Source organism: Enhydra lutris, unplaced genomic scaffold (genome assembly GCF_002288905.1).
Source record: "Enhydra lutris kenyoni isolate GAN:26980312 unplaced genomic scaffold, ASM228890v2 scaffoldscaffold8, whole genome shotgun sequence".
In the NCBI taxonomy this organism is placed as follows: domain Eukaryota; kingdom Metazoa; phylum Chordata; class Mammalia; order Carnivora; family Mustelidae; genus Enhydra; species Enhydra lutris.
In genome coordinates, this window is record NW_019154092.1 from 30,131,512 (window position 1) to 30,159,421 (window position 27,910).

Genomic DNA, 27,910 nt, shown 5'->3' on the forward strand with positions numbered 1-27,910 from the left:
TCATTTAACAGGAACTGAAGTAAACAGGTCTTTATTATGAGGTTTTACCTTCTTTTGACCAGGAGATGGGCTGTGTTTGCTGTAGATACAGATGGCAGAGGCTGAAACTCAGTACTTTATATTAAACAGTCCTTTACATTAGTGAATTCTAACTAGCAGAATGGTCTTGTCACCTGTAATATATTCAGTAGTCCTAGTTGTACCCTCTTATCTAAACCCAACTCCCCTGATAGTTTTCTAACTATCTTCTGATAGTTTCATGTGGAGATAGCACATAAATTATGCCTGTCCCCAAGTCTGATCTTCAATATCCCCATTTCCTTCAGATGTCCTCCAAAGTACTGTTTCGAATTCCTGTGTCATCTTGGCCCCTGCCTCTGAATACACTGCAGTTAATTCCTTTTGCTAATGTGGAATCCAGAGTTGAGTAAGAAACCCATCAGTGACTGAACAAGCATCCAATGAAACCAAATGTACCTGCCATATTCTGAATGCGTAAATGTATCTTAACACTGTTTAAGCCAGCTATGTCACCCTGTTAACTATTCCATGACTAGTGCTTCCTCTCATGAAGTGAGGCCAAGCTGGGTCCTGACCATACTGACACTGTGAGCTCAGGAAGAACTGACTAGAAGTTTTTAAGCAGAGAAAGCAATGCAAGATTCCCAGAGACCCCCATTCAATTTGCACTGGTTATGGAACAATGGTCATCAAACTGTGAACTATTATTAGTCTCAGAGGTAACCCTAAACTGCAGTTGTAAGCAAATCTGTGTACATGTTGGATTTTTCAAAGCCGTTGGCAACTCAAAAAAAGGTTAAGAATGTCCATATTCTTCTAGTACTCTATAACCTGATTTTCATGAACACTTTTTTTAAAATTAAAAAACCCTAAACACACTTACAGTCCTGCAAATGATAACTACTATCTCATTAGGAATTAGAATACAAAACTGTAGCAATATTACTGTATGTTACTGTATTATTACTGTAGCATAATGTTAAGTCTAATAGGTCACTAAACTCATCAAGTTTACAGATAATGAACTGCCTCACTATCTGTACATTTTGGTATGTAAATTGTTTTAAAAAGTATAGTTAAAAAATAAAACGTAATGTTTACTAATACTAAAAACCTCCCAAGAATATTACTTCACATTGGAATCAGATGACTGGATCTTAGAAAGATTCCAAGAAGAATAGGCTTTGCTCTGAAGCAATTAACTTTCTCCATAAACTGATCTAAACATGACCAGATTTAAGAGATGCTTTACAAAGAATTCTTGCTTTAGGAAGTTAAGCCTGACAGCACTCTATGAGATGGTTAGTATAAATGATTCACAGTACTCCATATATTTTTAATTGACTTAACTATGTAAGAGGTTTACATTTTACTTAAATCCGATGTATGCAATATTAAAATTATCAAGACTTAAGTTCTATTTCTAACACAAATCTTACTTCCAAAGCAAGGAGTGGATAAATTAGATGGCATAGTAACCAGTAATATCACTCCCCTAATAAATTACAATGGGATACTGAAGGAATTGGACTTAGGCAATAACTTTTTATTAAACCAGTAACTTAAATATTCTTGATAGTACTTATCTCTCCACAATTTGTCAGACACCTAGTTCTTTAAATAAGTCCAAGAAGTATAACTTATTTAACCCAATGGATAAATGGTCTTTGTTTTTTCCATTAAAGTTCCACTCCTATCTGAAATGAAGGAAACAAACAAACAAATAAATAAATGCTGGCCAGCAGCTATAAGTGTTAAGTTTAGAAAATAACTTGCACATACATTTTTTAAAAAAATCAAAGTGAATATACACAATTACTTAAAAACAAGAGTGGAACAAAATACATCAAAATGTTAATAATTGTTTTCAATGGTTGGTGTAAACTCACGAGTGCCTTTCTGTATTTCTTTCTCAGTATTTTCCAGATTTTTTTCTTTTAAGTGGGCTCCATACCCAACGTGGGGCTTTAACTCACAACCCTGAATGCTACCAACTGAGCCAGCCAGGTGCCCCTATTTTCCGGATTTTCTATAATAAACGTGTATTGTTTTTATGATGGCAGAGTGTTTTTGGGAAAAAAGGCAAGGGTAAAGTTTTAAATTCTACATATTGCTTTTATAAGTTGAATTAAGCTCAAGTACTTAGAAGTTCCCAAGCATGAGATAAGGAATAGGGGGAAAAGAGCACTGAATTTTAGAACCTGAATAGATCTTATTAATCATTAGATTTGACATCTACATTTTAAAGATGAGAAAAGAATAAGCTTGGTATTATACAATTTTAAGTTCAGAGAATAAGTTCCAGAACCCATAACTCTTAAGTTCTTAGTTCATTATTCTAAGACCATACTCTACACTCACTGAAGACTAAGATATCCTAGTAGAATGTAAATTTGTACATACAGTATGGCTATTAACTATTTTTAAAAAATTTTTAACTCCTTACAGTGATGTTTTCAATTTATGATTTTTATAAGATAAAAGGAAATATATCAAAATGTCATCCGGAGCTAAGTGGCTTTAAAGTATTCAGTTTAACGGGTTTTTCAAATTTCTTTGTAATATATTAACACTTCTGGGCTTCGGTGTTCTCAGTCGTAAAACATGTTTAACAATAGTTATCTACTTTACAGAATTCCAGATAAAACAGAATCAATACTTACAACAGTACTTTGGCACAGAATAAAAGCTATTAGTTATTTTATGATGAAATTTTCAATTTTAAATCATCTCTCTCCTATAGTGAAGTTTAAGTGCAACAGTAGGGTTTCAGGTTAGATAAAAAGACACTGGTAATTTTTCACTCACAGAATTCATGGAAACATCCTTTATGCACTATTGGCAGATTCATTCAAGAGGCTGAATAATTCTGAGTATATAAAAATAAGCTAATAGAACAACAAAAGCAGAGCTTTTTGATGAATAAATGTGGGGTGGTTTTTTTTTGGCTGTACAAAGCTCAAGTGAAGGGTACTGATGCTCCCTGATTAGTCAGAAAGGGATTGCAGAGTGTAATCTAGCATGCAGAGCCCAAACTAACAAGGTAGAACTCAAACTCACTAGCCCCGGTCATCCAGATGGTCCATTCCTCCATGTAGATAACTTTTTTTTTTAAGATTTTGAGAGAGAGAGAGAGAGAGAGAGCGCGTGCACATGGATGCGCACTTGAACAGTGGAGGAGGCAGAGAAAGAGGGGAAAGGGGGCTCTCCACTGAGCAGGGAGTCCTCATCCACCCCAGGACCCTGAGATCACCATGACCTGAACCAAAATCAGAGGCTTAAATGACTGGGCCACCCACGTTGCCCCAGATGATAACTTCTAAGTAGCAAGTTGAAGGAAAAAGGGTCACCTGCTATGCACTGTACAAGGTATTGGATGGAACACAACACTAAATTCTGGTAGGTATAAAGCAAGCTGTACTGTTTGTTCCTATCTTCCTTCTTCGTCCCAGTTTTCCTTCTGTCCATCTTTTTTCTCTTTTGCTTTTGTTCCCTTGCCTCATCCTGCTAAAGGAAACTCTTTAACAGTGTTATCATTTACAGATGTACTGTGAAATTTTCAGTTCTGCATTACTTAAAGGGCATCTCCAACTTTCACACAAAATACACTTTGCTTGAAATGCACGTATACTGGTATGCCTAATGTACAGTATGTATAAATACAACATAGAGAATTCTAAACAGCTTTGACACCAAACTCAGAATCACACTATAGTTAGCAAACAAGTCAAAGCTATCCCATGAGGATGCTACAGTCATTCCAGTTTGTACAGCAGTCTGGAAACTTATGTGGGTACTAAGACATGCTAATGGTGGCAAATATTTAGGTCCACTCAGATACTCCCTGGACTTCAACTGGTTGGCTATATGTTCCACATTAAAGGAAAATGAGAACAGAATTTTGTAATTCTGAAATGGGATTCAGCATAAAAAAAAAATACCAATGGTTCGAACTCAAAGGGAATTTCATGAATCCAAAGAGGAGGTATATTGCTTTACATTTCATGAAAGGATGAGAAGATGGCAAATTGTTACATATCTTTTGCTTTATAGATTGAAGGAAAGCTGATGGCACAACGGTCAAAATCAACATCGCAGTTCTAGTTCAAAGCCCTAAAAACTAAATTCTTCTTTTCAACTTGAAGATTAGATCTTCCTGACTAAATGTTACTCCTATTTAGGAATGATATATTATTTAAAATTGCATTGTCTTTTTAATAGTTAGGTCCTTACTAATTTACATCTCAAATAACATACAGGGCTTAAAATATTAACTACAGGGGTACGTGGATGGCTCATCGATTAAGCCTTCAACTCAGGTCATGAACTCAGGGTCACAGGGTCATGAGATCGAGCCCTGTGCTGAGCTCCACACTGAACATGGAGCCTGCCTGTGATTCTCTTCCTTTCTCTCTGCACCCCACATCCCCCGTTCAAGCTCTCACAAAAAAAAAACAACAAAAAAAAACCTTAAAAAATATTAACTATAGTAATTTTTAACATAAGAAATCTGCCTGAGGAAAACACTGTCCTTCATAATACATAATTTTGTGGCAAAAATGTCCTGTAACTTACTTTTATTCACACTTTTCAGGAATGCATTATGTATACTGACTACGTAAGTCTAAACTTCCCCAGCAACCTCACTTCTCCACAATTTCAAAGTAGCTTACTTGTCCCACTGTTTCACTCTTAAGCTCTCATTTTACAACCATTATGACTATAATGCTGTTGTTTACGTTGTTCCCTTACTTGTTTAGAATTCACAATCATTCCCTGTCAGTCAGAATTACAAAGTACAGAGCTTTTTGTAACATGGCTATGAGAACACTCTATTTTCTGAAGGATAGGGGTGGGTTGGGATCTCCAGGTATTTAGGCATTTTCAGTACCTCAGTGTGCTAAGTCTTCTATTATTTGCCAGGAGAAATTTCATCCCTCTGTGCCTACTGTCTTATGTATCGTTTTTCTGAAAATGCTTGGTGGTTCCAGTGATATTATTATTCTTATGTAACTACAGACTGTATGTGACCTGCTTCGGTTGTCAGTAAAGTGGACAATATCCAACATGGACTATAGTAGTGATTGTTGTTTTGAATATATATCATCCCCATCACTCCTGGGCCTCACCAGCCAGAAGGGACACTGCTCTTCTCCTCTGCTCCAAGTTCCCATACAGACACAGATTCCTTATCGCTGCAATCTGGTCCAAGAAGGGAGATGCATCGGAATTAGCCCTCCTGGTTGTTTCCACTCTGGAGTACCCTTAGTTCCAACCTCCTGCTTCTAGGCATTCTATGTGGGGTATAGAGTATTTGTGTAAACGCTTCCATTTAGTAAATGCCAAGATGCAGTTCCTCTCTTCAATTCCTGTCAGTATCTATCTCCTAAGAATACTGACCCTAGGAGACACCCATCATTTCCTTTTTATCAGAGCCGATTTATGTCATATATTATATATAGTAAATATAATTTCTTCATTTTCTTTGTATCAATATGTATCTTTTAAGCAACCTTGACCATCCTGACCAATCATTATGAACACAACTCTCTGTGACAATGAAAATTCTGTGTATCTACACCATCCAACAAAGTGGCCAAAAGTCACATGCTGAGGATCTGAAATATGGCTAGTGCTGAGGACTTAAATTTTATGTTTTACTTAATTTTAATTAACTTAAATAACAAAGGTGGCTAAAGGCCACTTATTGGACAACTCATGCAGCTCTGTTGCTCTATACATTTCATCTCAACCCCTCTATTTCATCTGGTTTTCCATCTATGTCTCTCCTCTCACCCTCTTTTCATTTCATCTATCTTTTTATTTTATATTTACATGATATGTAGCAATATGTAAGGTATATATATATATATATATATATATATACACACACATATATATATATATCTTTATTACTTATATGATAAAGACAGACCATACTAAGTTTTACATATTTATTCTAACATCTTAAAATAGAAGTCAAGGGTAGAATGTCTAAGCAACTATTCTTTTGTTTTTTTCCTACAGAATAGAAAAAAAATCTAAATCATCAAGGAAACAATGTAATACTTTATTTGAATCCAAATTTCTCAACATAATCAATTACATTCCAGAACACTGGGGTGAAATGTAGAAAACACTTTAGACCAACTTGATTTCTGAGACAGTTACTTTAAAGAAATCACGAAGAACTAAAAGGGTGAACATGAGCAAATACTGTACTGAATTTTAAGGAGGTAGATTCCGTAACAATAGACAAGTAAGGCTGATACAGGTAAGTCAGAATCTCAAAAAATGACTAAACATATTATTTAAAAAAACACAGGAATCCGGGCACAATCCTTAAGATGCTAAGATTATAACTAGCAATAAAAAAACTTTCCTTTTTTGAGAGGACTATAGATCTAAGACAGACAAGCTAGCTAGAAAACCTCCAAGTTTTCTTGTGTGGGGCTGGAACTTCTGAGGTAGTTACTATATGCTGGGGAGGTATAATTAATATCCCTATTATATAGACAAGGAAACTGATGTACCAAAGAGGTCAAATGTATTGCCTAGTTATCACTGAGCTAGTAAGTGGTGAAGCCAGAATTTAAACTCAGATGATCCAGTTCCAGAGTTCCCACTCTTCATCACAAAGCTAAACTGCTTCTCAAAGTGTTCACTGATCTAGGGCCAAAGTCAACTAAGAAAAATTTCTAACCACAGACCTATGTTTTGGACTTATCTAACACATAAAAACATCTTATCTATAACTCAGAATATATCCTTAAGAAACCTGCAAAAGCAAGCAAGCCAAGAGAGCCAAACTAAGAAATGACAAAAGTCAAGTTTTCAAGAAAATCTACAGGCTGGAACATTGACTCAGTAAGATAATAAAGACACACATATTTTAGAAATTAAGTATGTAAGAATGATGAGCAACTCCCAGAATGGCTGATGTTAAAAAAATAAAGAGGTATGAAGTAGTCCCAAAATTAACATGATAAAAAAAATGCCAACACTCCACTGTCAAAAATAGTATGCTCCATTAAAAAAAATATACACATGCACACTTCAGAGCCTAGAAGATTATACACAACAGAAATAAATGTCATAAATTACTTATGTTATGATAAAAATTTTATTTACTGGACCTTACTTAAATATTCTTTATTAAAAAAAAATAAAGACACATTACAGATCTTACTATAGTTACATACTTTGTTTACTGAAATGATACTCAACTCCTTTTCTCAGAGCCCATTACTTTCATCAGACATACACTTTTAAATACTTACTTGAAAAATTCCCAACCCATGGATTAGGAAAAATTATCTAAAAGCAGGGAGAGTAAATGCTTTAAGCACTCATTGCTGCAATAAATAAAATGATAACCAACAACAAAAATCTCCCCCACATTATTATTACCTAATTAAACTGTATTTTACATTTACATTAAATAGGTCCAAACACTCCTGGTATCAAGGTCTTGATATGGCATGACTATTCTAGTAGTTATGGACATTTATACTGCTGATTCTCCCATGGGTGACTTTAATAAGGCAACCTGTGCCTGTTGGGACTCCAAACAATATGAAGATTCTGGAACCACAATAACCAAACCAGTACTGGATGATGTGCCTGGTGTGCTGGCAAAATAGACGCAAGGTTCTGGTCAAGTCTGGCCTGACTTGGCAAACTCACAAAACTCTGGCACTATCATCTCCTGTGACTTTGATTTCCTTTTGACTTGCCCCAGAATTGTATCATCTGTGAGTTGTCCCAGTAAAAGCTGTAATAAATCCCTTCTTTCCAAGAGAAACCCAAAACAATGTGAGAAAACTATCTCAACTCCCAACATGAGATAAGCGCGTTGTAAGGATGAATACAACAAAAACAATACCAACAACAAAAATCTCAAGGAAAATATTAAATGAAAATAACAAAAAAAGAGGAAAAATAATGAGAAATGATAAACACCATGAAGTAAAGACTCAGAAGATTCAACATAACAGGAACTTGAGAAACTGAAAAACTGAAACAAAAATAAAAGGCAACTTAGATCTTCAAAATAAAAGGGAACATCAAATACCAAGCAAAACTAACAAAAGACCAATATCCTACATTTGTGTTAGGCAAAGTGTTAAATGTGTAACAGAAAGGAAAAATACAGTAACTAAGACAAAAGAGAAAAAAAAGACATGACCCACGAGCAGAAAGGAAAAACCATTCTCAGTCTTGCCTTGCACTATTTTTGTCACTCTTCATGAATGCTATACCTGTCCTTTATTTTGACATAGTAGACTAAAATACATATTCAGGTAAAAATTTTAATAACAAGTAATATATGAAAAATGGTAATGACACAATAAAAAAATAAGAAAAATGATTCTTTCACACCAATAAAGGATCTAAGATCTTATAAACAAAATTGGTCTATAAGGAGCAAAGAGAGGGGAAAAATAAGGGGCTCTTATTTCAAATTATGCATTTTCAATATCAGTAGCAGATTCTGGTTTTTAGCTTCCATTCTGGATTTTTTATATTTTCCATTTTCCCCAATGTATTAATCTGTATGTGTGGATACACATACAAACACATAAATATATATATTTGAGCAAATACTTTTGTGAAAATTTTAAAATAAGAAGTACATGTTTCTTAAACTATGAGGATCATTTACTACTTTTACAATTAGAAAAACTTTAGTGTCAACTATTCAATTTTTTAAGAAAGCAAAAAAAAAAGGAATTTTAAAATAGTTCACTCATTATGTCAGTTATCTCAATAAAGCTGGGAAAAAATAAAAATAATCGAACTTCGCTGCACAAAAAATAAAAACAACAAAGTTTAAATTTGATCTACCTATAATCAAAATCATCCTTCCCACCAAAACTAGTTCCCTATTTTAATATTCTTTTAGTCAATGTCAAAATCATTTGACTCATGGTTTTCAACATTTCATTTATCATGGATTCCTTCTACCTCTCTATCCTCAGACCCAACTGATACATATTTACCCTTTGTTTCCGATATCTGCTCATTCCTTTATTTTCTCACTGCTATTATTAACTATATTATCCATAATATAAAATTTTCTAATTAAATCCTATCTGGTCTTCTTTTTTTTTTTAAAGATTTTATTTATTTATTTGACAGAGATCACAAGTAGGCAGAGAAGCAGGCAGAGAGAGGAGGAAGCAGGCTCCCTGCTGAGCAGAGAGCCCGATGCGGAGCTTGATCCCAGGACCCTGGGATCATGACCTGAGCCAGAGGCAGAGGCTTTAACCCACTGAGCCACCCAGGCGCCCCTCTCTGGTCTCCTTACTGCAAATTCTCTCCATTGTAAACCGCTCAGTAACTTTAACCAGGCTTGCAAACACTGCCAACGTCACCATTCCTTTCCAGCCTTTAGACTGCTACAACCATCAGCTCAACCTGACCTTCAGTGCTCTCCATAATCTGGTTCCAACCTACTTTTCAATCTCACCTAGTAAGACTTACTTCTAGTAAGTCTCAGCTGCCACAGTAACAACAGTAGAAGTTATCCATTAATGAGCACTTATTTGCTCAGGGAGAGTGCTAATTGCTTTGTAAACATAAATTTTTAATCACAATGTCCCTCTTGAAGGGTATTACTATTATTAGCTTATTCTTTGAATGAGTGAGCAACCAGAAGGCAATTACAGCTTAAATTCCTTTCTTTTTATGTAAAAAGAAAGAACACTGGCTTAAAGACTCTGATTTCACTTGTGGCTCCAGTTCTTCTACCAGGCAGCACTGTGACTCATACATTCAGGGCTTCTTCGCGTCTGAGTACTGTTCATTTTGTTACTCGTGTTTTCTAACATACTGTTAACATATTATTCTATTGAAGGAAAAACAGGGCAAACTGGTAAAATAATTTTACAATTTTTAAATGGCCACTTACTCCTTTGTTTCAAATGCTCAGCTGCAGTTCTATAAACTGCATTCCTGAACACAATGCCCACCTTTTCAAAGTATTCGACTAGACTAATATGACTTAAAAACTAGTTCGCCTACTGTGCTTGATATAATTTTCTTCAAAAGCCTCAAATCTCTTTAATCATTTTTATTAAAGCAGCATTCTTTTTCTGGTTTAATTACAAAATAAGTCACCAATTTAAAACATAAATACTTATATACTTCTTGCAAATTACATTCGTACTGATATTCACTCATTCATCATTTGAATCATTTACTCATTCAACAAAAACACCAGGAGAAAAGTACTATTCCAACCACTTATGATATGGCAATAAACATGAAAAACAAAGTTTTAAATCTTCGAAGAGTGATATGTACCATAAAGGAAAAACAAATAAAAAGCCAAAAAGAAAATGACAGTGTAATATATTGGGTGCAAAGAGGGCAGGAGAAGGGGTAGGTGGAACCAAATGAAAAGGCAGTGAAAGAGGCTGAAGAGGTGACAGGGGCACATAAATCTACATGAAAAAAGACAGCAGTTAAGTAAAGAACTGGTTGAGAGAGCACTCCACCCATTCTGTTAACGATTAGCAAGGCAGAAACCCTGCTGCGAGAAAATGCTTCACCTGCTTTAAGAGTTAAATGGATGCTATTGAGATGGTTCAAGATGAGGTTACATGAAGACTCATAACTAGTGATATCATGGAGTTTTAAATAAGATTTAAAAGTGTAATGGGAAGCACTGGAGAGTTTTAAACAGGGTATGATGAGCCCTGACTTCTTCAAAGATAAACCAGGCTGCAGTTGCTAGGAAGAACAGGAGTTACGAAAAAGAAAAGGAAGATGAGTTGTTAACAATCTAGGTAATATGACAACCACTTAGACAAGGGTAGCTTGGCAGAAGTTACAAAACACATATACTATAGTTCTATTTTAAAAGACACAATGGTGTTCCATTTTTATAATAAACTGAACTCATATTTATCTCTACTCCCTACCAAAAAGTGACTAAAACAGTAAAACAATTTTTAAAGGTGGAAACCCAAAGGAATGAAGAAAAGGGAATCACAGCACACAGCTGTCAAGAAACTTTTGGAATATAGAAAAAATTGGAACAAGGAATAATGACCAAAAGTGATTTAATTCATCCTGAGGAACTTTGGAGAGGCTCAGGACTTTGAGGTACCAAGCTCCTTGAAACCTAATAGTGAGTCTTAAGGTTGACAGTAAGGATCAACTGAAAATCTCTGTAGCAGTCTGTTAAAACTCTTACCCTATAGAGCCAAAAGACAGGAGTGAGAAAACCAAGCCAAAGATCTGCATCTGAAGATCCAAATCATGGACAAAAGTGAAAACACATGCCCTATGTTATGTACCCAGCAATATAATGCATTTTTTTAAAAAGAGAAATGAATGGCCCAGAAGACCTATACATAATATTTGAGAATCATCAAAGACGATGTAGTACAATCTTACTGAAAGTTAGATTGATAACATGTATCAAGTCCTTACCATGAATTAGCAATTTCATCTTTAGGAATTTATCACAAAAGAAGACGTATTTGAGTCAAGAGTATACTAGAAGAGCTGTTCACTGCAATAGTGTTTATAATAATATCAAAGCAACCAAAACACTTAGTCAAAGGACACAGAGCTGTTAAATTATGATATAGCCATTCATTAAAAAGGAAAACAGTAGTTTAAGTTGTACATATATTACATGAAAAGAACAGTACACAAGATACATGAAGCCAAAACACAGGGCTAAGCCTTTTGCTCAAGGAGCTTTTTTCCTATGATGAAAACAGATTAACTGCATAATCAATAAAAAATATTAAGATTATGATCCTTGAAAGGTAAATTAACCATAAAAAATTCACACTTAATATTTAGATCTCAAAAAATAAGAACCATTCAGAAATTAGTAATGTCTACTTAAAAAAAATCCATATAGCTCCATCTTATCAAATTACTTCTAAATTTAAATCAATGACTTCAGTGAAAAAAAAGTAAAATGTAAGAAATAACTGAACTACAGATGAAAGATTCCATAAGCAGTTCTCCATATCTTTACCACTATACTCTTAACAAAATTTGAAATTTGATAAATAACCATCAAAAAGCTATATGCAGGTGTTGTAACACCTTCAGCAAGATTTTTAAATCTGCACTTTCAGTGCTGTCTATTTAAAACATTCTTATTTCCTATAGTGAGAGAACAGACATTAGGAATCTCTAATCACTAAAAGTCTCAGGCAAAACAAAATTTATCTTAAGCATTTAAAAAATGATAATTGAACTTTCTGGGAAACAAAGCTTTATGAAAGTAAACACTCTTGAAAATCCTGGAATACACTGTCTAGCAGATAGCAGGGATGGATAACAAAAGTAAACAATGTATTCAGAAACAGGGATAAGGCCAAGTAAAGTAAGAAATATCTACTTGGGAAAATGCCATTTGAAATATTAAGTATGAAAGCAAATACATATAAAGTGTAAAGAAAGTAAAAACTCATATATACAACAATCATTATTAATTAAAATTGTAGACACGAATACCAAAAATAATACAAACAAAAATCTACTGCATAATTAAAGATGGGTAAGACAAATGGGCCACTAGAATAAAAAAGGGACTACATTCCCATGTATACATATATAGGAATTAAGTATAACAGAAACGGCATTTCACAACATAATAAAAGACAGATTCATTAACTCATTAACCATTAATTAGTACATGACAAGGGACATTTACTATCACTTTCAATTAGAGCCGTATGTCACACCATAAATTAAAAAATCCTAATGGATAAAATTACTAGGGAAAAAAATCTAGAAAGATAGCATAGTATTTTTAAAGTTATGAAATGAGAAGACCATCTTAACGATATCCAGAAAGCCCAGAATCTATAAAAGAAAAGACAAACATTAACATCCAAACTTAGAATCAAACAGAAAAACAGTCAAAGGAAATAGGGACTATGCAACAAAAATAGCTGGTAAATATTTTTAAAAGATGACCAATCTGGGTGAACAAAAAAATAATTTTTAAACTATGAGATATGCAAAAATTTTTTAAAAATCACTGATATTCAGCATGGGTTAGGTTGTACAGGAAAAGACGCATTCATAGGGCATGGAGTTTAAAAAGGCAGAACATTTACATCTGAGACCAATACAACATAGTGCACTATACTCAAATAAATAAATAAATGCAGCAAAATGAATGAATGAATGAATGAATAGGCAGAAACTTTTGGTGGACTTAAGTATCCTGCCGAAACATAAACATACATTCCCTTGGATCCAGATATGCTATTCTGTTTCGGAGAATCAATCTTGCAGATACACTTGGACAACTAGACTAAGCCTGAATCACCAGGATGTTCTCTGCAGCACTACCTATATATAACACACAAAACTAATAAAAGCAACTCAGTGGCTGCAATCTGACATCATGAGAAGAGGGACAGGCTTAAATAAACTAAACACTCACACAATGAATACTACACCCTCAATTTTAAAAATGAGCTAAATCTGAATATACTGATGTAAGATAAACAAAAACAATAAATACAGTCCTCTGACAGTTTTCCCATCCAGACTTCTAGAACTTGGAACTATAATTTGACTTAAAAGCCATCAAATTGTGACTTCCAATATTCCATGGAATTCTAGTAATTTAAAACACACCTGGGTACAATGACATAAATAGGGATTTTATAAAAGCATATTTCCTTACACCAGCTGTATTGAGCATCAAAGACATTATCATTTTAAATGTGAAAGAACTGTTGATATCTGTACTCTACCCTCCCCAACAGTATCAAAACCAAAATGTCACTTTAAGTCTTCCCTATCCATGAATACCTTCCAAAATAATAAACTAGGTGAACAAGGGTTTATTCAGTAATTTCTACTTCTTAATCGTGAGATATGATTTCTACAGCCATCTGTGACATGCATTTTGTCAGCATAAATTAGATTAATAGTCTAAACAGTTATCTACTTAGAAGCCAGCTAAAGTTAGTCACAAATTCCAAAAATGATTCATAACTGCCAAAATTTTAAAGAACACTTCATGTTTTCATTCATTACAAACACTTTAATACCAACCTCCTTAAAAAATATGAAAGAGACAATTCCTAAATACTTTATGTTCGATGTAAAGAAAAAAACAAAAAAACAAAAAATGACTCAATATCTGATCAATGACAGCTGATATTCAAAGATGCAGATAACTCAAAACTATTTGATGATACCATGGCTTATATGTATGGTAAATGTAAATCTTGACCTCTCAGTCTCAACTTCAAAGTGATGCCACCTACTTGATACAAAAAATGTCTAAATATCTCGAATCATTTCCGTAACTTTGGACAAAGAAATCACTCAGTTAATAAATGGTAACTTACAAAGACCTCTGTGGAATGACTTCCTAATTTATTGTAAATCTACATTTTTATTACTTCTAAAAACATGCTCAGCATAATTTAGGTGGTCTCTTTTTTAATATAATATCCAGTCATGCTGAAAAACAAGTTCTAGAACACTTTAAGACAGTGATTACCTCTGAGGAGGGAGGAAGCAGAAAGAGTTGGAGAGAGAGTTTTTACCTTTTGCTATGAACTTAAATTTCTTTAAAACCTAGAAGAAAATGTGCCCTTTGGAGGCAGAATTCCTGGGTTCTGGACAACTCACTACCTCTTTGTGACCTTGGGCAAGTTATTTAATTTCCCTGTGCCTCCGTTTTCTTTACCTGTAAAATGGGGATCATTCTTCCCGCTATATAGGATTAATGTGAAGTGCTTACAACAGTACCTAACGCACGGTAAATGTGACTGCTATTATTATCATCAGCCTCATCACCTATAACCGTCAACTATGCAATCTAGCTGAAAGGAACTGGGAAAAGAGAGAACTGGAGGGTGACATCTGATCTATTTCCAAACTTCCTTACATTTCAAACAAACTCTATTTTTATAACCAGTGATAAATAACAAAAAAGTGAAAAAGTAGCATACAGTAGAATAACAGTTTCAGTCTTCAATTTTCAAAAACATGAGACAATACAGGCTTTGGAGTTTGATATTTATTTTTAGCAGGAAGAATATGCTAATGATGATGACATCGTTAGAAGATACGCCCATGTCCAATACCTGCAACAGAAGCTCAATAGAAGTTAAAGATACCATACCAACAGACGAAGGACAAAAATTGCATAACATTACTTACCCTTAATTCTGCTAACAATAAAACAAGTAACAATGTTTAACACAGAAGTTGCATCACAATTTCAAAAACTAGCCAAGTTCAGTATCACCTGTTCCTTCATAAAATTTTTTACCTTTTCCTTTCCATGTATAATTGCAAAACCTTTCTAAAGGTAGAGCATGGTGCCAATAACTATGCCCCAAATTGAAAAGGGTTAATGCTAAATTAAAAGCTGAGAATTTGAGATGGTCTCGTGATCAAATAGCTGGTCTCACAGGCAGATCCTCTTCGGCAGAGACCACTAAAACAAGAACTAAACACTAATAAAAGCCACTTAGTAGAGGCAGTATCATAACATACCTACAAATTTACAGAGAACTGCTTACATAAAGGGATCCAGACAAGTTAGAAATTCTCCTACATACATAGATAGAATTAGAAATTGCTAGAGCAATAAACAATTTAAACAAGAACTAGTCAAAAAAGATTCTGGTCCATTCACCCCTGACAACAGCTACTCTGCCCAATGGAAATAGGAAATGTTTCTCTTTTTCAACTCTGCATCCCCAGACTCATTAACAGTATCAATCACCACTTAACTTAAAGGAGTGATGACTTTCTTTTACCAAAGGTTGTGTATGAGCCAGGAGTGAAGTGGGAATATGTTAAACATCAGAATCAGGGATGCAACAAAAGAGTAACTTGAAGACTAACTTCTTGAACAGAACTGATGAACTTTACAGGGACAGGGAGAGGGGGACTAACATACCCAGAATTAATTCTATGCCAAAAAAACTCTTTATTTTTTGATTGTATACCTAAAAGTACATACATGTACTCAGAACAGGAATTCAATAAATCCAACCATAAATTACTATAGTTCACACCAGATTTTATACTGCTATTTTCCAATTAGTTCTGTTCTTGAAAATGATAGTTTATATTCTTCGGATGAATTACTCTTACCGGAATTCCACATGAATAATTTTATAAAGCAAACAATTTTCATAATACCAAATTTCTAAGTTTACTTAGGCTGCTGACTTGTTTCAAGTAGAAAGAAACCTGTTCCTGCAAGGAATAGCTTACCTGGGCCATTGTCTCAAAAGGTCTATGTCAAAAAAATGCAAAATGTACAGGAACAGAGTATTTTGAAATGGCTACCAAGAAATAAATCATATAAACACTAAAGAAGGAAAAGGTTACGCACTTCCAATTTATGCTCTTTCTCTGCAAGGGCTTCCTTTTGACAACGAAGAAAATCTGCTAACATTCGAGTGAGTTGCTTCCTATCATCTATTTCAGCCGCCAATCTGCCATTGTAATCTGCCAGCAACATACAAGCATCCTCTACCATTTTAGAAAGCCTTTCTCCAGATTCTTTATCTAAGAAAAGCACAGAATAACAACATTATTATACAACAAAAACAATGCCATATGCCATTCCCTCACCCTGACTTCCGAAAAAGTTCCAGATCACATTTTCTTTTCTTACCTGTTATCTTATCTAGTAGGGATACTTCTTGAACTTCAACAGGCAAAGATGCTATCCTCTGATGAACTGCTGCATCACCTGAAGCTGCATTCTCTAGATCTTGCAATGCTCTAACAAGATCTAGAGTCTAAAAAGTTATACAACTTTAGAACCACAATAAATGAAGCTTGAACAAATACAAAAGACTTAAAATTTATTTCATATTCCTTACACCTTATGGGCTATAAAGTTTTAAATATAAACTACTTTCGAAGGCAGTCCATTTCTTCTAAGAAATATTAAGAAAAAGAAACTACACTATGTCAAATATTAAAAATATATATTGAAAACTAAAATAAGATATGGCCCTCAGCCTTCAGGAAGTCATACTCCAGTGGTAAAGACAGATAGTGTAAAAATAACTGTCAGACTCTGAAAGTAACAGGCTTCATTTATATGCCAAATACATACAGTGGCAAAAGGGAAAGCAGGCTACAACTTCAACCTACACAATACACATTTTACATACAACATATTCATTATATTATCACTGTACATAAGCAGAATATTTTAATACTAAATTGGATATTTGGGGTGGGGGATACAAATCATGTTCTACTACAACAAAGAAGAGTCCTCAAGTTTCTATTTCTACATGATGTAATTAAAGCAGAAGAGCAATGAAGTTTGGGAATATGTTTAAATATGGTTACCTTCAACTACTCTATAGTTTGTTAACAAGATCATTAAAATATCATAAAATTCCATATATCTGATGATTAATACTTCCATAAACACTTAGCCAATATAAAAATTATTTTATCACTAGAATATTTCACTTGCACTGTTTTCATATCAGATATAATTAGGAGGGAACGGCAAGCCTTTGCTGGTAACTTCAATTCATAATATCTATAAATTTATTCCAGAGAAAAATTAATACATTTTCTTTTTACTGGTCTCCATTTATATCCCACCTCCTTTTTTTCCTTTTTTAATCTCTAAGACTAGTTCCTGGAACAGCAGGAAATTACACACACACTTGAAAAATATAGGATATATCCAATTCTGTGCATCATTAAAGATAACACTGACAGATCGTTACTGATTTTTCTTTAAGCTATTCCCTTACAAAAATGTTGTCACTGGAGTCTAGCAGAAAGTAAATGATCAAATGTGATAAGAATAAATGGAGTCTAGGGGCGCCTGGGTGGCTCAGTAGGTTAAAGCCTCTGCCTTCGGCCCAGGTCATGATCCCAGGGTCCTGGGATCGAGCCCCACATTGGGCTCTCTGCTCGGCAGGGAGCCTGCTTCCTCTCTCTCTGCCTGCCTCTCTGCCTACTTGTGATCTCTGTCTGTCAAATAAATAAATAAAATATTAACAACAACAAAAAAAAGAATGGAGTCTAATAAGAAATATACTGCCCCACATATGCTTTTAATTCATTACTATGTGTTTAATATTCTAATATTTTACAAAACAATTTTGATTTAAGATATATACCACTACAAATGAAGTGAGCTTAAGAGCAATGATTATGAAAAAGCTTGTTTCTCAGAGTTCCCCAATTAACGTTTATATTGTCATTTTTTAAGCAGTCTTAGAAAGTTCTCAAATTTTCTGAAGTTCTGATAAGTAATCTGGCTTTATGGTCTTGATATGCATGCTTTCACTACAACCTGCTCTCATCTCACCTTCACATTCCCACGTGAATTAATTCTAAGTTTCCAGTGCTGGGTCAAGGATCAGATAAAAAAAGCAAAGTTGTCTGAAAACAACATTAGCCTAAACTTTCTCGAAGAGAAAGAAATGAGTTCAATTAGATCCTACAAAGAGAAATTTTAGCCATTCTTATAAAGAATGACATGAATAAAATGACAGCTACAAAGCTGAACCACTGAGAATTAAGCAGTGTAACTAATCTGAAAGTAGTCATTATAAAATGAAAAGCAACAGCATTTTATGTAAGTACTAGATTAGAGTCAGACAGATACTCCTAAGAAGTACAACCAAGGTTACTCTTTTCATCATGGAGAACACAAGAGGATCAGACCCCATCTCCAGAACTTGGGTAAAATACTGTTCATGGAATCATAAGGCGGCTCTCAGCACAAAGTGCTTTGTCTTAATTATTACCAAATAGAAAGAAATATAAACCTAAGTGTTTGGTTGTTTGAAATGTTATTATTTTTTCCTCAAGCTTTTCTCCCTGATGATCATATGGGCTTCAGTACCTCCGTCAACAAGTGAACAGGTAGTTTGGTTACAGTCCTAGCTGACCACCTAGCTGAGATTCTTTCTGCCTCCCCAGTATTAACACTGACATAAGACACCCACAGTTTTATTTCTTTCAAGCTCCTTTCATTGGGGAAAGCGTTTCACCCAGCCTCTGGTTTCGTGCAGTGAATTCAGGTCCAGTCCTCCAACTCCCACGGAGCACTTTGAGTTCTTATTACCCTAGTATTTCTGGAAAGCCATGTTTGCTTCCAGACCAAAGCTTAGCAAAAACCAGGCTCTGGCACACATATGGAGTTGTGCGCTTCTGTACCACTTCTAGCCCACGAAGATATTTACCTTGTTTTATGAGTATGGCTATGTCTTCATTTTCTCCTTTTAAATTTTATCTGTCCCTCCTATATGTTTGAAACATAGAAGGAGGAAGCTTTAACACTCAATGCCCACATAATTAAAAGTTAAAAATGTTTTTCTGGAATCATCTGATGGCTAAAGAATGCTATACTGTACCAACCTGGGAGGACATGGGGTATTAAGATAATGACTCTAATCCATCTTATTTTACCATGAACTATATGGTTCTATAGTGACATAGAACTGCATGAATACATGCTTGTTACTGTAACACTCATTTTTACATGTTTAAAAGAAAAAGTACTGTAAAGGGCAGTGTTTATCTCTAGGAATGGCATTTTCAGTGTATATTAAATCATATAATAAAATAGTCTTATCATATAATGTTCTATTTATTTAAAAGGAAACTATTTAAATGGGGATATCTCACCAGACCTAATCATATTTAGCAATCAGATATCCTCTTTCTATGCAAAATATAGTTGCCTAATATACAACATACTACATTAAACATAAGCAATCTGTCATCAGAAAATAAGAGATAGTCATATAGCTTTTTTCTTATAATCAGAATTATAATAAAAATCAATTTACAGAAGTAGAACATCAAAATTAATAAAGCTTGGTGGCCACATGAAGTAACAGTAACATAACTTCCTCAACAGAGAAAAACTTCTACCTGTGGTGGTTCACTTGGAGATCCCAGAGAGGAACAGTTTTCATTTTCATCCACCTTTATCTGTTCATAAGTTCGCTTCCTAGGCTTCTTATCACCATCTGAAATGGGAGAACACTGAAGTTTTAATGAAAGCAAACATTTTAACGAAGAGATCATGATAAAAGATTACACACTTACACAGAGCTTGCTTAAGTTGTTCTAATACATCATTCTCATAAACAGACCTTTCTTCCCAAATAGATAATACCCTTCCAAGGTGCTTCTTACAACTTTCATCAGTTTCACTAAAGAAAAAATACAAACAATAATTAATAGAGCTACTGAAAAGGTAATGGTGATTTTCAATACAATCAGACACTCATTCCCTGAAAAAAGCTGTTCAAATGTTTACTGAGCACCACTATGTGACCAGAAGTTCAGCGGTGAAGTGATAAAGACAGACCCACTCCCTGCTTCCTTTAAAAGCTTACAGACACATATTTTTTTAAGATTTTATTTTTTAAGTAATCTCTACACCCAAAATGGGGTTAAAAGTTACAACCCCGAAATCAAGATTCACACACTCTACCCACTGAGCCAGCCAGGTGCCCCTAGACACATTATTAAACAAAAATTTACAAGAAAATGTAAAAGTGCTCACACTGGCTACTAGGGGTTTACAACAAAGATGCCCCTAACTATATGGGGGCTGCATAAGAGGCTAAGAAGCTTCCAAATAGGTGACTTTTAAATTTATTTAACAAATACATATTGATCAAGGCTATCTGTGACACTATCAAAGGCACTATCTTTGAGAATACAAATGGAGCTTTATTTATGGCAGCTGTTAATAAAGGGCCACAAAAAAGAACAAGGTATTAAAGACAAGCATAATGCAGAGGCCTAGCCCACTTCAAAACAGATTTAAAAATGTATCTGAGGAAGTGATATTTGAGATCTGATGACTGAACAACAGGAAAGTGGCAAACAGACTACTCCCAATCACCTCCTACTGCCTTCATCACTACCACTGTAGACTGAGCTACAGTCTACAGTCTACCTCTTGCCTGGATTTCTTAAGTCTTCTCATTGGTCTCTTAGGCTCTTACGTCTTTATGCTCTACTAATGTCAATCAAATCATACAGCTCTTCAATCCCTTAGCAGCCATAAATCATACCAAGCATAAAACCAAAATCCTTATTCTGGACCACAAGGTGGACATGTTCTACTTCCTGGCTACTTCTCAGTCCACATTCCCTAAATACCTTCTCCTATACAAATCTCCTTGCTGATCCTCAAACATGCCCAGCACATATATGTCTCACTATTTCTGCTAAGTATTTCCTCTACACAGAATCCTCTCCTAGATGCTCAAGTGGCTCATTTCATCTTTTCCTTCAGTCTCTGTTCAAATGCCATCTCCCCAAAATAGTCATTCTTTATTTCATGATATAAAGTCCTCATATCCTCGAGTTCTTTCCTTAATTTATTTCCTCACAATACTTACTATGAGCATAATATATATTCATCTGTACATCTAGTTATTACTTTTGTCATCCACTGAAATGCAAGCTCCACTAGGACAGAACTTTATCCTGTTTGCTACAGTATCCTTAGGGCCCAGCACATAATAGGCAGTCAATAAATACTTTATTGAATTTCTCAGGAAAAGCAACATATTTAAAAGCGTTAAGGTAGAAAGAACTAAAAGAGTGAGTTCGGTTACCTTTAACTTGGACTATGAATTGTGTGTGTGGAAGAAATGTGAGACAGGAGTCTGAAAATGTGGATAAGGCCATGAAGCAACACCTTAAGTCTTGCTCAGGACTTTAGACTTAATCTCTGAGACAAATGAGACCTCAAAGGCAAGGGAGTGTTATGATCAGCTCTGTAACTCTGGCTAGTTTCCTAAGTTGGTTAAACAATACTAGAGGTTCCTGCAATTATAAAGAAAATGACATTATGGGGGTTCCTGGGTGGCTCAGTCAGTTGAGTGTCTGCCTCAGGTCGTGGTCATGATCTTGGGGTCCCGGGATCAAGCTGCGTCTTGGGCTCCCTGCTCAGAAGGAAGACTGCTTCTCCCTCTCTTTCTGTCCCCACCTTCCCCAATGCTCTCATGTGCACTCTCTCTCTAAAAAATAAATAAAATCAGGACACCTGGGTGCTCAGTTAAAAAATAAAATCTTAAAAAAAAAAAAGAAGACTTATGGGAACTGGAATGGAAAGAAATCTAAATAACTGTGGGAACTATATACACTACATGGGATAAAGGGAGTGAAGGAGAATGGAGAATTTGATCTACTATAAATCACATTATCAGAGAAAGTTAAAGATGACGCCTAATTTCTCATATGGCCATCTGGATAGATAGAGTTGGATCCACTTAGAGAGTGAAACATAGAGGAGAAACAAGTCTGACAGGGAGCAAGGACATAATATGAGTTCAATACGAGACATGGTACATTTGAGATGCCTGGAGGCATACAACCAGAAATTCATCAGGCAACAGGACACACAGGTCTAAAACAAAGAAAACACATTTGGACTGGAGAATAAGACTGTGCGATATTAGGGTGTGGATAATAACTAAATACATGCAATGTATAAAATCACCAGAGGTCAAGTGAAGAGGATGACCACAGAAAGAGGGCCTAGGACTGAACTCTTAAGAAATGCCAATATCTGAAAAGATGACAAAAGACATTATCTAAAAGGAAATATAAATAATACTCATTTAAGAATAACACAGAGCAGTATTTCATACACTCTAATTTTTGAAAAATGCATCCACTATGATTAAATTTGCAAGTCATGCATGTAGTATATTTTTTATCCTTAAATCATTCAACAGAGATCTTCAGAGATTTACCCCTGGATTCTGTAATTTACACTGATTTAGTAGTTTACCCCCAATAATGCTTACTAGTAAACTACCAAATATTTGCCTATGTTTGGATATAAGCATTAAAAATGGCATAAGCCAAAGCACTGACTTTTCCCTTCAGAATTTTTCTGTAGCAAAATTTTTCAACAGGCTTATTATTCTAAATATTCTATACTTCCACAGCATTTTAAAATGTTATGATATATACCCAAACACTAAAAAACCCTCAAAATTATAAGCAATATGAAAGGAAAAGGTATGACGTTTATCCAGAAATATTAGTCGGAAAAATGATAGCTTTATAAGCACACAAATTTTTAATTCTTCTTAATGAAGTTCATTCCAAAATGGCAGTTGCTTTTGGTCTCTTAAAGGAAAGCTGTTAATTCAAGTACTCCAAATACCCACCATTGCAACAGTTCAAAAATTTCCCTTCATACAAAGTATTTAATATATTTACAAATGTCACTTATAGTTGTCTTTTCAAATGAAAATTTCAAAGAAATTCATTCCATTTTTTGTTGAATGGCTTACAGCAAATTTTAACAAAAGCACATATTATGCAAATTTAAAACAGATTACCTAGTACCCAAACAATTACCATACCTTGAAACATGTTTAAAAGCCTCCACTATAACTGGTGCAAAATCTTTTGTAAACTCTGGCCCCTTCCTTTTGCTGTTCTGAATAACATCATTGGCTAGGTAGAGAAAAGTAAGCTTCCTGTTTGGTTTGGCTGAAAAATTAAAAAAAAATTTTTTTTAATTAAAAATCTACTTAAAATATCCTCATTTAACTTGGACAAACTTTCTCGATATCTGAATCAACAAATCAACAAACCTACTAACCTTATGTATCATGTTCAACTCTAACTTCTCATTCTACCACCAAACTTATCAAGTCACTATTCTTTAACTCACTAGAGGTTTCTATGGTTTCTGGAAATACATCATGAGGAAAAAAAAAAAAAAAAGACTCAGTAGGAGGAATTAGTCAACAATTAGTTTCATTGACTTACTAAGCTGCCCAAACTACTTACCTCTGATTCCTGTCTTATCACCATTCCCAAATGAGCAGTTTTATACACCAAAATCCTCAAGTCTATAAAAATGCATCTCTGTGAATCAATCTGTACTAAATTTTGTTAAAACTATTTAACACTACATGAAATACAGATTATTTGAAATAAGATGGTGACTGGTCATGTTAAGATAGTATCCTAAAGACTGAATATATGACTGTTTCAATAACCACACTGATTTTAAAGTTATCATTAAATTATTGTAAAATAAGAGTACAAAATGTAAAATACGTTGAAAGAGACTTCACTTCAATTAATTATGTGTGTTTTGTTTAAGAAATAAATATTTCCCAAGCTAATAGAGTAAATGTTAGGGAGACCAAATGGGCAGTTTAGATTTTCAACCACTTTGGATTACACACCTATTTTTTTAAGATTTTTTCTTATTTATTTATTTGACTCAGACAGAGATCACAAGTAGGCAGAGAGTTAGGCAGAGACAGAAGGGGAAGCAGGCTCCCTGCTGAGCAGAGAGCACAATGGGGCTCCATCCCAGGACCCTCCCTGAGATCATGACCCAAGCCAAAGGCAGAGGCTTAACCAACTGAGTCACCCAGGCTCCCCTGGATTACACACCTTATATAACTGAATTCATCTAGACAAAAAGATGTCTCTTCTCACAATATTCCATGGATCTAGTCATCCTTCAAAAAAAATGGAAGAGATTTTTCCAATTGTGGGCCAGAATACATTCTTAGTAGTTACAATGTTAAGTTGTATAGTATTAAGTCCAACCCAAATAAGAGTCATACATATAAGTAAATTTAATTAGTGGAACATATCTTTTTTTTTAAATTTTATTTATTTATTAGACACAGAGAGAGAGAGAGATCACAAGTAGACAGAGAGGGGGAAGTAGGCCCCCTGCTGAGCAGAGAGCCGATGCGATCCCAGGACCCTGAGATCATGACCAGAGCCGAAGGCAGAGGCTTAACCCACTAAGCCACCCAGGCGCCCCAGTGGAACATATCTTTTATATTGACTATTTTCATAATGTAATTTTACTAGGATTAAATATGAATTATTCAAAGTAGTACAGTTATATTCAGAAACACTGTACTCTGCGGCATCCACATTCAATGGTGGAAACTTATGGTCAGGACTGATAATTGAAGGCTCAATTAATGTGGGCCAGCTTAGTGGATTTAAGACAAAATGAGCCCTCTTGATTTGAATATTCAAGTTTAATCATTCAACACATTAAAAGCCACTTCTAGTTCACATCTTTCTTGGGAGGAAACTAGTGACACACACAACCTTCTTACAAGAAACTACTGAGTCAGAAATGACCAGACTTTACAAATCTATGCCATCCATTCCATAGTCTCATTTGCCTATCTAAAGATGGGGCCCACTACTCTGCTTTTCAAAGTTCTGGAACAGAATTAAGATATGGAAGAGAGGGCAATAACAAAGACCAACTTCTGATTCTTTCGGCTCTTGTCTAGTTAGATAAACCATTCAGTATAACTGATTAAGAGAGTAGGACCCTTTCTCATGAAGATGACCATAATGACAATTTTCCCAATATTCAATCCTGTCTCTTTTTTACCTATCCCTACCCAAAGAAAATCCCACCCAAAGAAAAGGTTAATACTACCTTTACTATGGGTTACACACTATTATTCTAAGCACTTTACATGTACTACCTAATTTACTCCAAATAATGTAAGGTACCATCACTACCAGCATTTGGCAGTTCAACAAATAGGCATCAAAAGGATTATCTGCCCACAGCGAGATATCCAGGAAGGGATCAGCCAGGATTTGAATCCAAAGTCCAACTCCTAAGCATTCTGTCTTAACTGGACTATGCCTCTTATGACTATGTTATAAATGAAAGGTGGTTATCTTTTGCAAAGATCATGTAGTGACTCAACCAAAATATTTTAGAATATTAGCAGCACTATTCACAACAGCAAAAGGTAGAAGCAACACAAGTATCCACTGACAGATAAGTGAATAAACAAAATATGGTAGTCCATACAAATGGAATCATGACACATGCTACAACATGAATGAACCTAGAGGATATTACGCTAAGTGAAGCAAGCCAGTAAACAAAATAAAACAAAACAAAACTGCTTTATGGTTCTGCTCCTATGAAGTACCTAGAATAAATTCAGAGAGACAGAAAGTAAATGGTGACTGCAAAGGGCTGGGGGGAGAAAGTCACACAGAGTTATCGTTTAATGGGTATAAAGTTCCAGTTTTATAAGATGAAAAGAATTCTGGAAATAGATGGTGATGATGGTTGCACAGTAGTATGAATATATCCAATACCAATAAACTGAACACTTAGAAATGGTTAAAATGGTAAATTCTATTACGTACCACTCAAATTCAAAAATGTGTATTTTAAAATACCTTTAAATCCATGGGCTATCATCTCTTAAAAATAATTTAGAATGGTTTCTACAATGTACATTAAAGCAAAAATTCACAAGATTTCAAAATATATTTCCCAGCATACTCAAAAACAAAACAAAACAACAACCAAACAACCAAAACTACAGCATGGATTTGGTATGAGGTCCAAATTTCAAGACTTTATTTTCCTTTTTTTCCCCCTGTACAACCCAAGCTAAAATATGAGAAATACCTAGGAACTGCTATAATGGATACTCTTCTCCAAATTTTCAGTAAAAAAGAAGAAAATCACAAAAATTCTTTTCTTTTTTTTTTTTTAAGATTTTATTTATTTGACAGAGAGAGAAATCATAAGCAGGCAGAGACAGAGGGGGAAGCAGGCTCCCCACCGAGCAAAGAGTCCAATGAGGAGCTCAATCCCAGGACCCTGGGATCATGACCTGGGCCGAAGGCAGAGGCTTAACCCACTGAGCCACCCAGGCGCCCCATAAAAATGATTTTCTAGTGAACTTTGATAATAACAGAGCCACAAACTGTTATTAAAGCATACAAAATTAACAGAAAGAGCAAACAAACCATTTCATAATTCCTTAAAGTAAAAACTCTGTTGGCAATAAAATATAATGCTTAAAACTGGGTCTGACCTAATCACTTCCTTTATTTTTATTGTCACAGGGTTCCTTATAAAAACAGTTATTTTCTAAATTTTCTATTAAATTTAAATAGCATTTATTTAATGTTTGCTATATGCCAGGGACCATGCCAGGCACTGACCTTTCCTGTTCAATCAAGAGTTTTTAAGCTCTATATAGACTGGCACATGACAGGTCACATCACTAAAAATGTGAGTTCTCTTTATTCCTTCTCTCCACTAATGTATCACGCCAACATTGGAAGCAATCATAAATATAATATTATAACCCAGTGTATCTGTATGTGTGTATACTGTTATTTTTGTGCCAATAAAGTATAACCAAATAAGGACCAGGCAATATTTACATTGGGAGGAAAAATTTTCTATCTCACCTCTCTGAACTAAAAGTTCTAAGCTACAGCGGGCATTAAGTATAGCCCCTTTTCCTTGGACCTTGTATGTGAACAGGTAAATCAAAACAAATAAATAATAATAGAATCTGGCTGGCTAATATATGAGGACATAATATTACCTAAAATGTTGAGCATATCCCCTAAAAGGGCAATACAAATTCAGTTCATCACATAAGTAAGAAACAGCTACATAATAATTCACAATTAGACAATATGAAACAAACTTTGCCAGTCAAAGGACTACATAAATGCCACCTAGTTTAAGCAACTCATGATCAGTTCAGAATCTAGTTTTACTTATTCATAATCAGAAAATGAGAGCTTTGGGGCACCTGGGTAGCTCAGCCAGTTAAGCAACTGACTCGGGTTCTGAGTCAGGTCATGATCTCAGGGTCATGAGTCTGAGCCCCATGTTGGGCTCCCACATTCGGCAAAGAGTCTCTTGGGGTTCTTTCCCCTTCTCCCACTCTCTCCCCCTCTGCTCCTTCCCTCAATTGAGTATGTTCTTGCTCACTCTCTCCAAAATAAATAAATAAATAAATAAATAAATAAATAAATAAAATCTTTCAAAAAGTGAGAGCATCATTACTTATTTTCTTACAACTGTACAAACCATATATGCCTATTCATTTTGATA

The 27,910-nt window shown here is 34.8% G+C and overlaps 1 protein-coding gene across 4 annotated transcripts in view; it reads right to left on the minus strand.

Annotated features, from left to right (window-relative positions):
* Nucleotides 1-27,910, minus strand: part of LOC111142439 (regulation of nuclear pre-mRNA domain containing 1A) — a 74,207-nt gene that overhangs the window by 19,590 nt on the left and 26,707 nt on the right. For 2 of the 4 annotated variants that reach the window (XM_022495570.1, XM_022495569.1), the window contains exons 2-6: nucleotides 23,382-23,511; nucleotides 20,089-20,195; nucleotides 19,912-20,009; nucleotides 16,664-16,790; nucleotides 16,379-16,554 (exon numbers count right to left, since the gene is read on the minus strand). In XM_022495570.1, coding sequence (XP_022351278.1) covers nucleotides 16,379-16,554; nucleotides 16,664-16,790; nucleotides 19,912-20,009; nucleotides 20,089-20,195; nucleotides 23,382-23,511 — 638 coding nt within the window. Of the gene's footprint in view, nucleotides 1-13,030; nucleotides 15,470-16,378; nucleotides 16,555-16,663; nucleotides 16,791-19,911; nucleotides 20,010-20,088; nucleotides 20,196-23,381; nucleotides 23,512-27,910 lie in introns of those variants that run through there. The other 2 variants (XM_022495572.1, XM_022495573.1) reach the window with 2 other exon arrangements.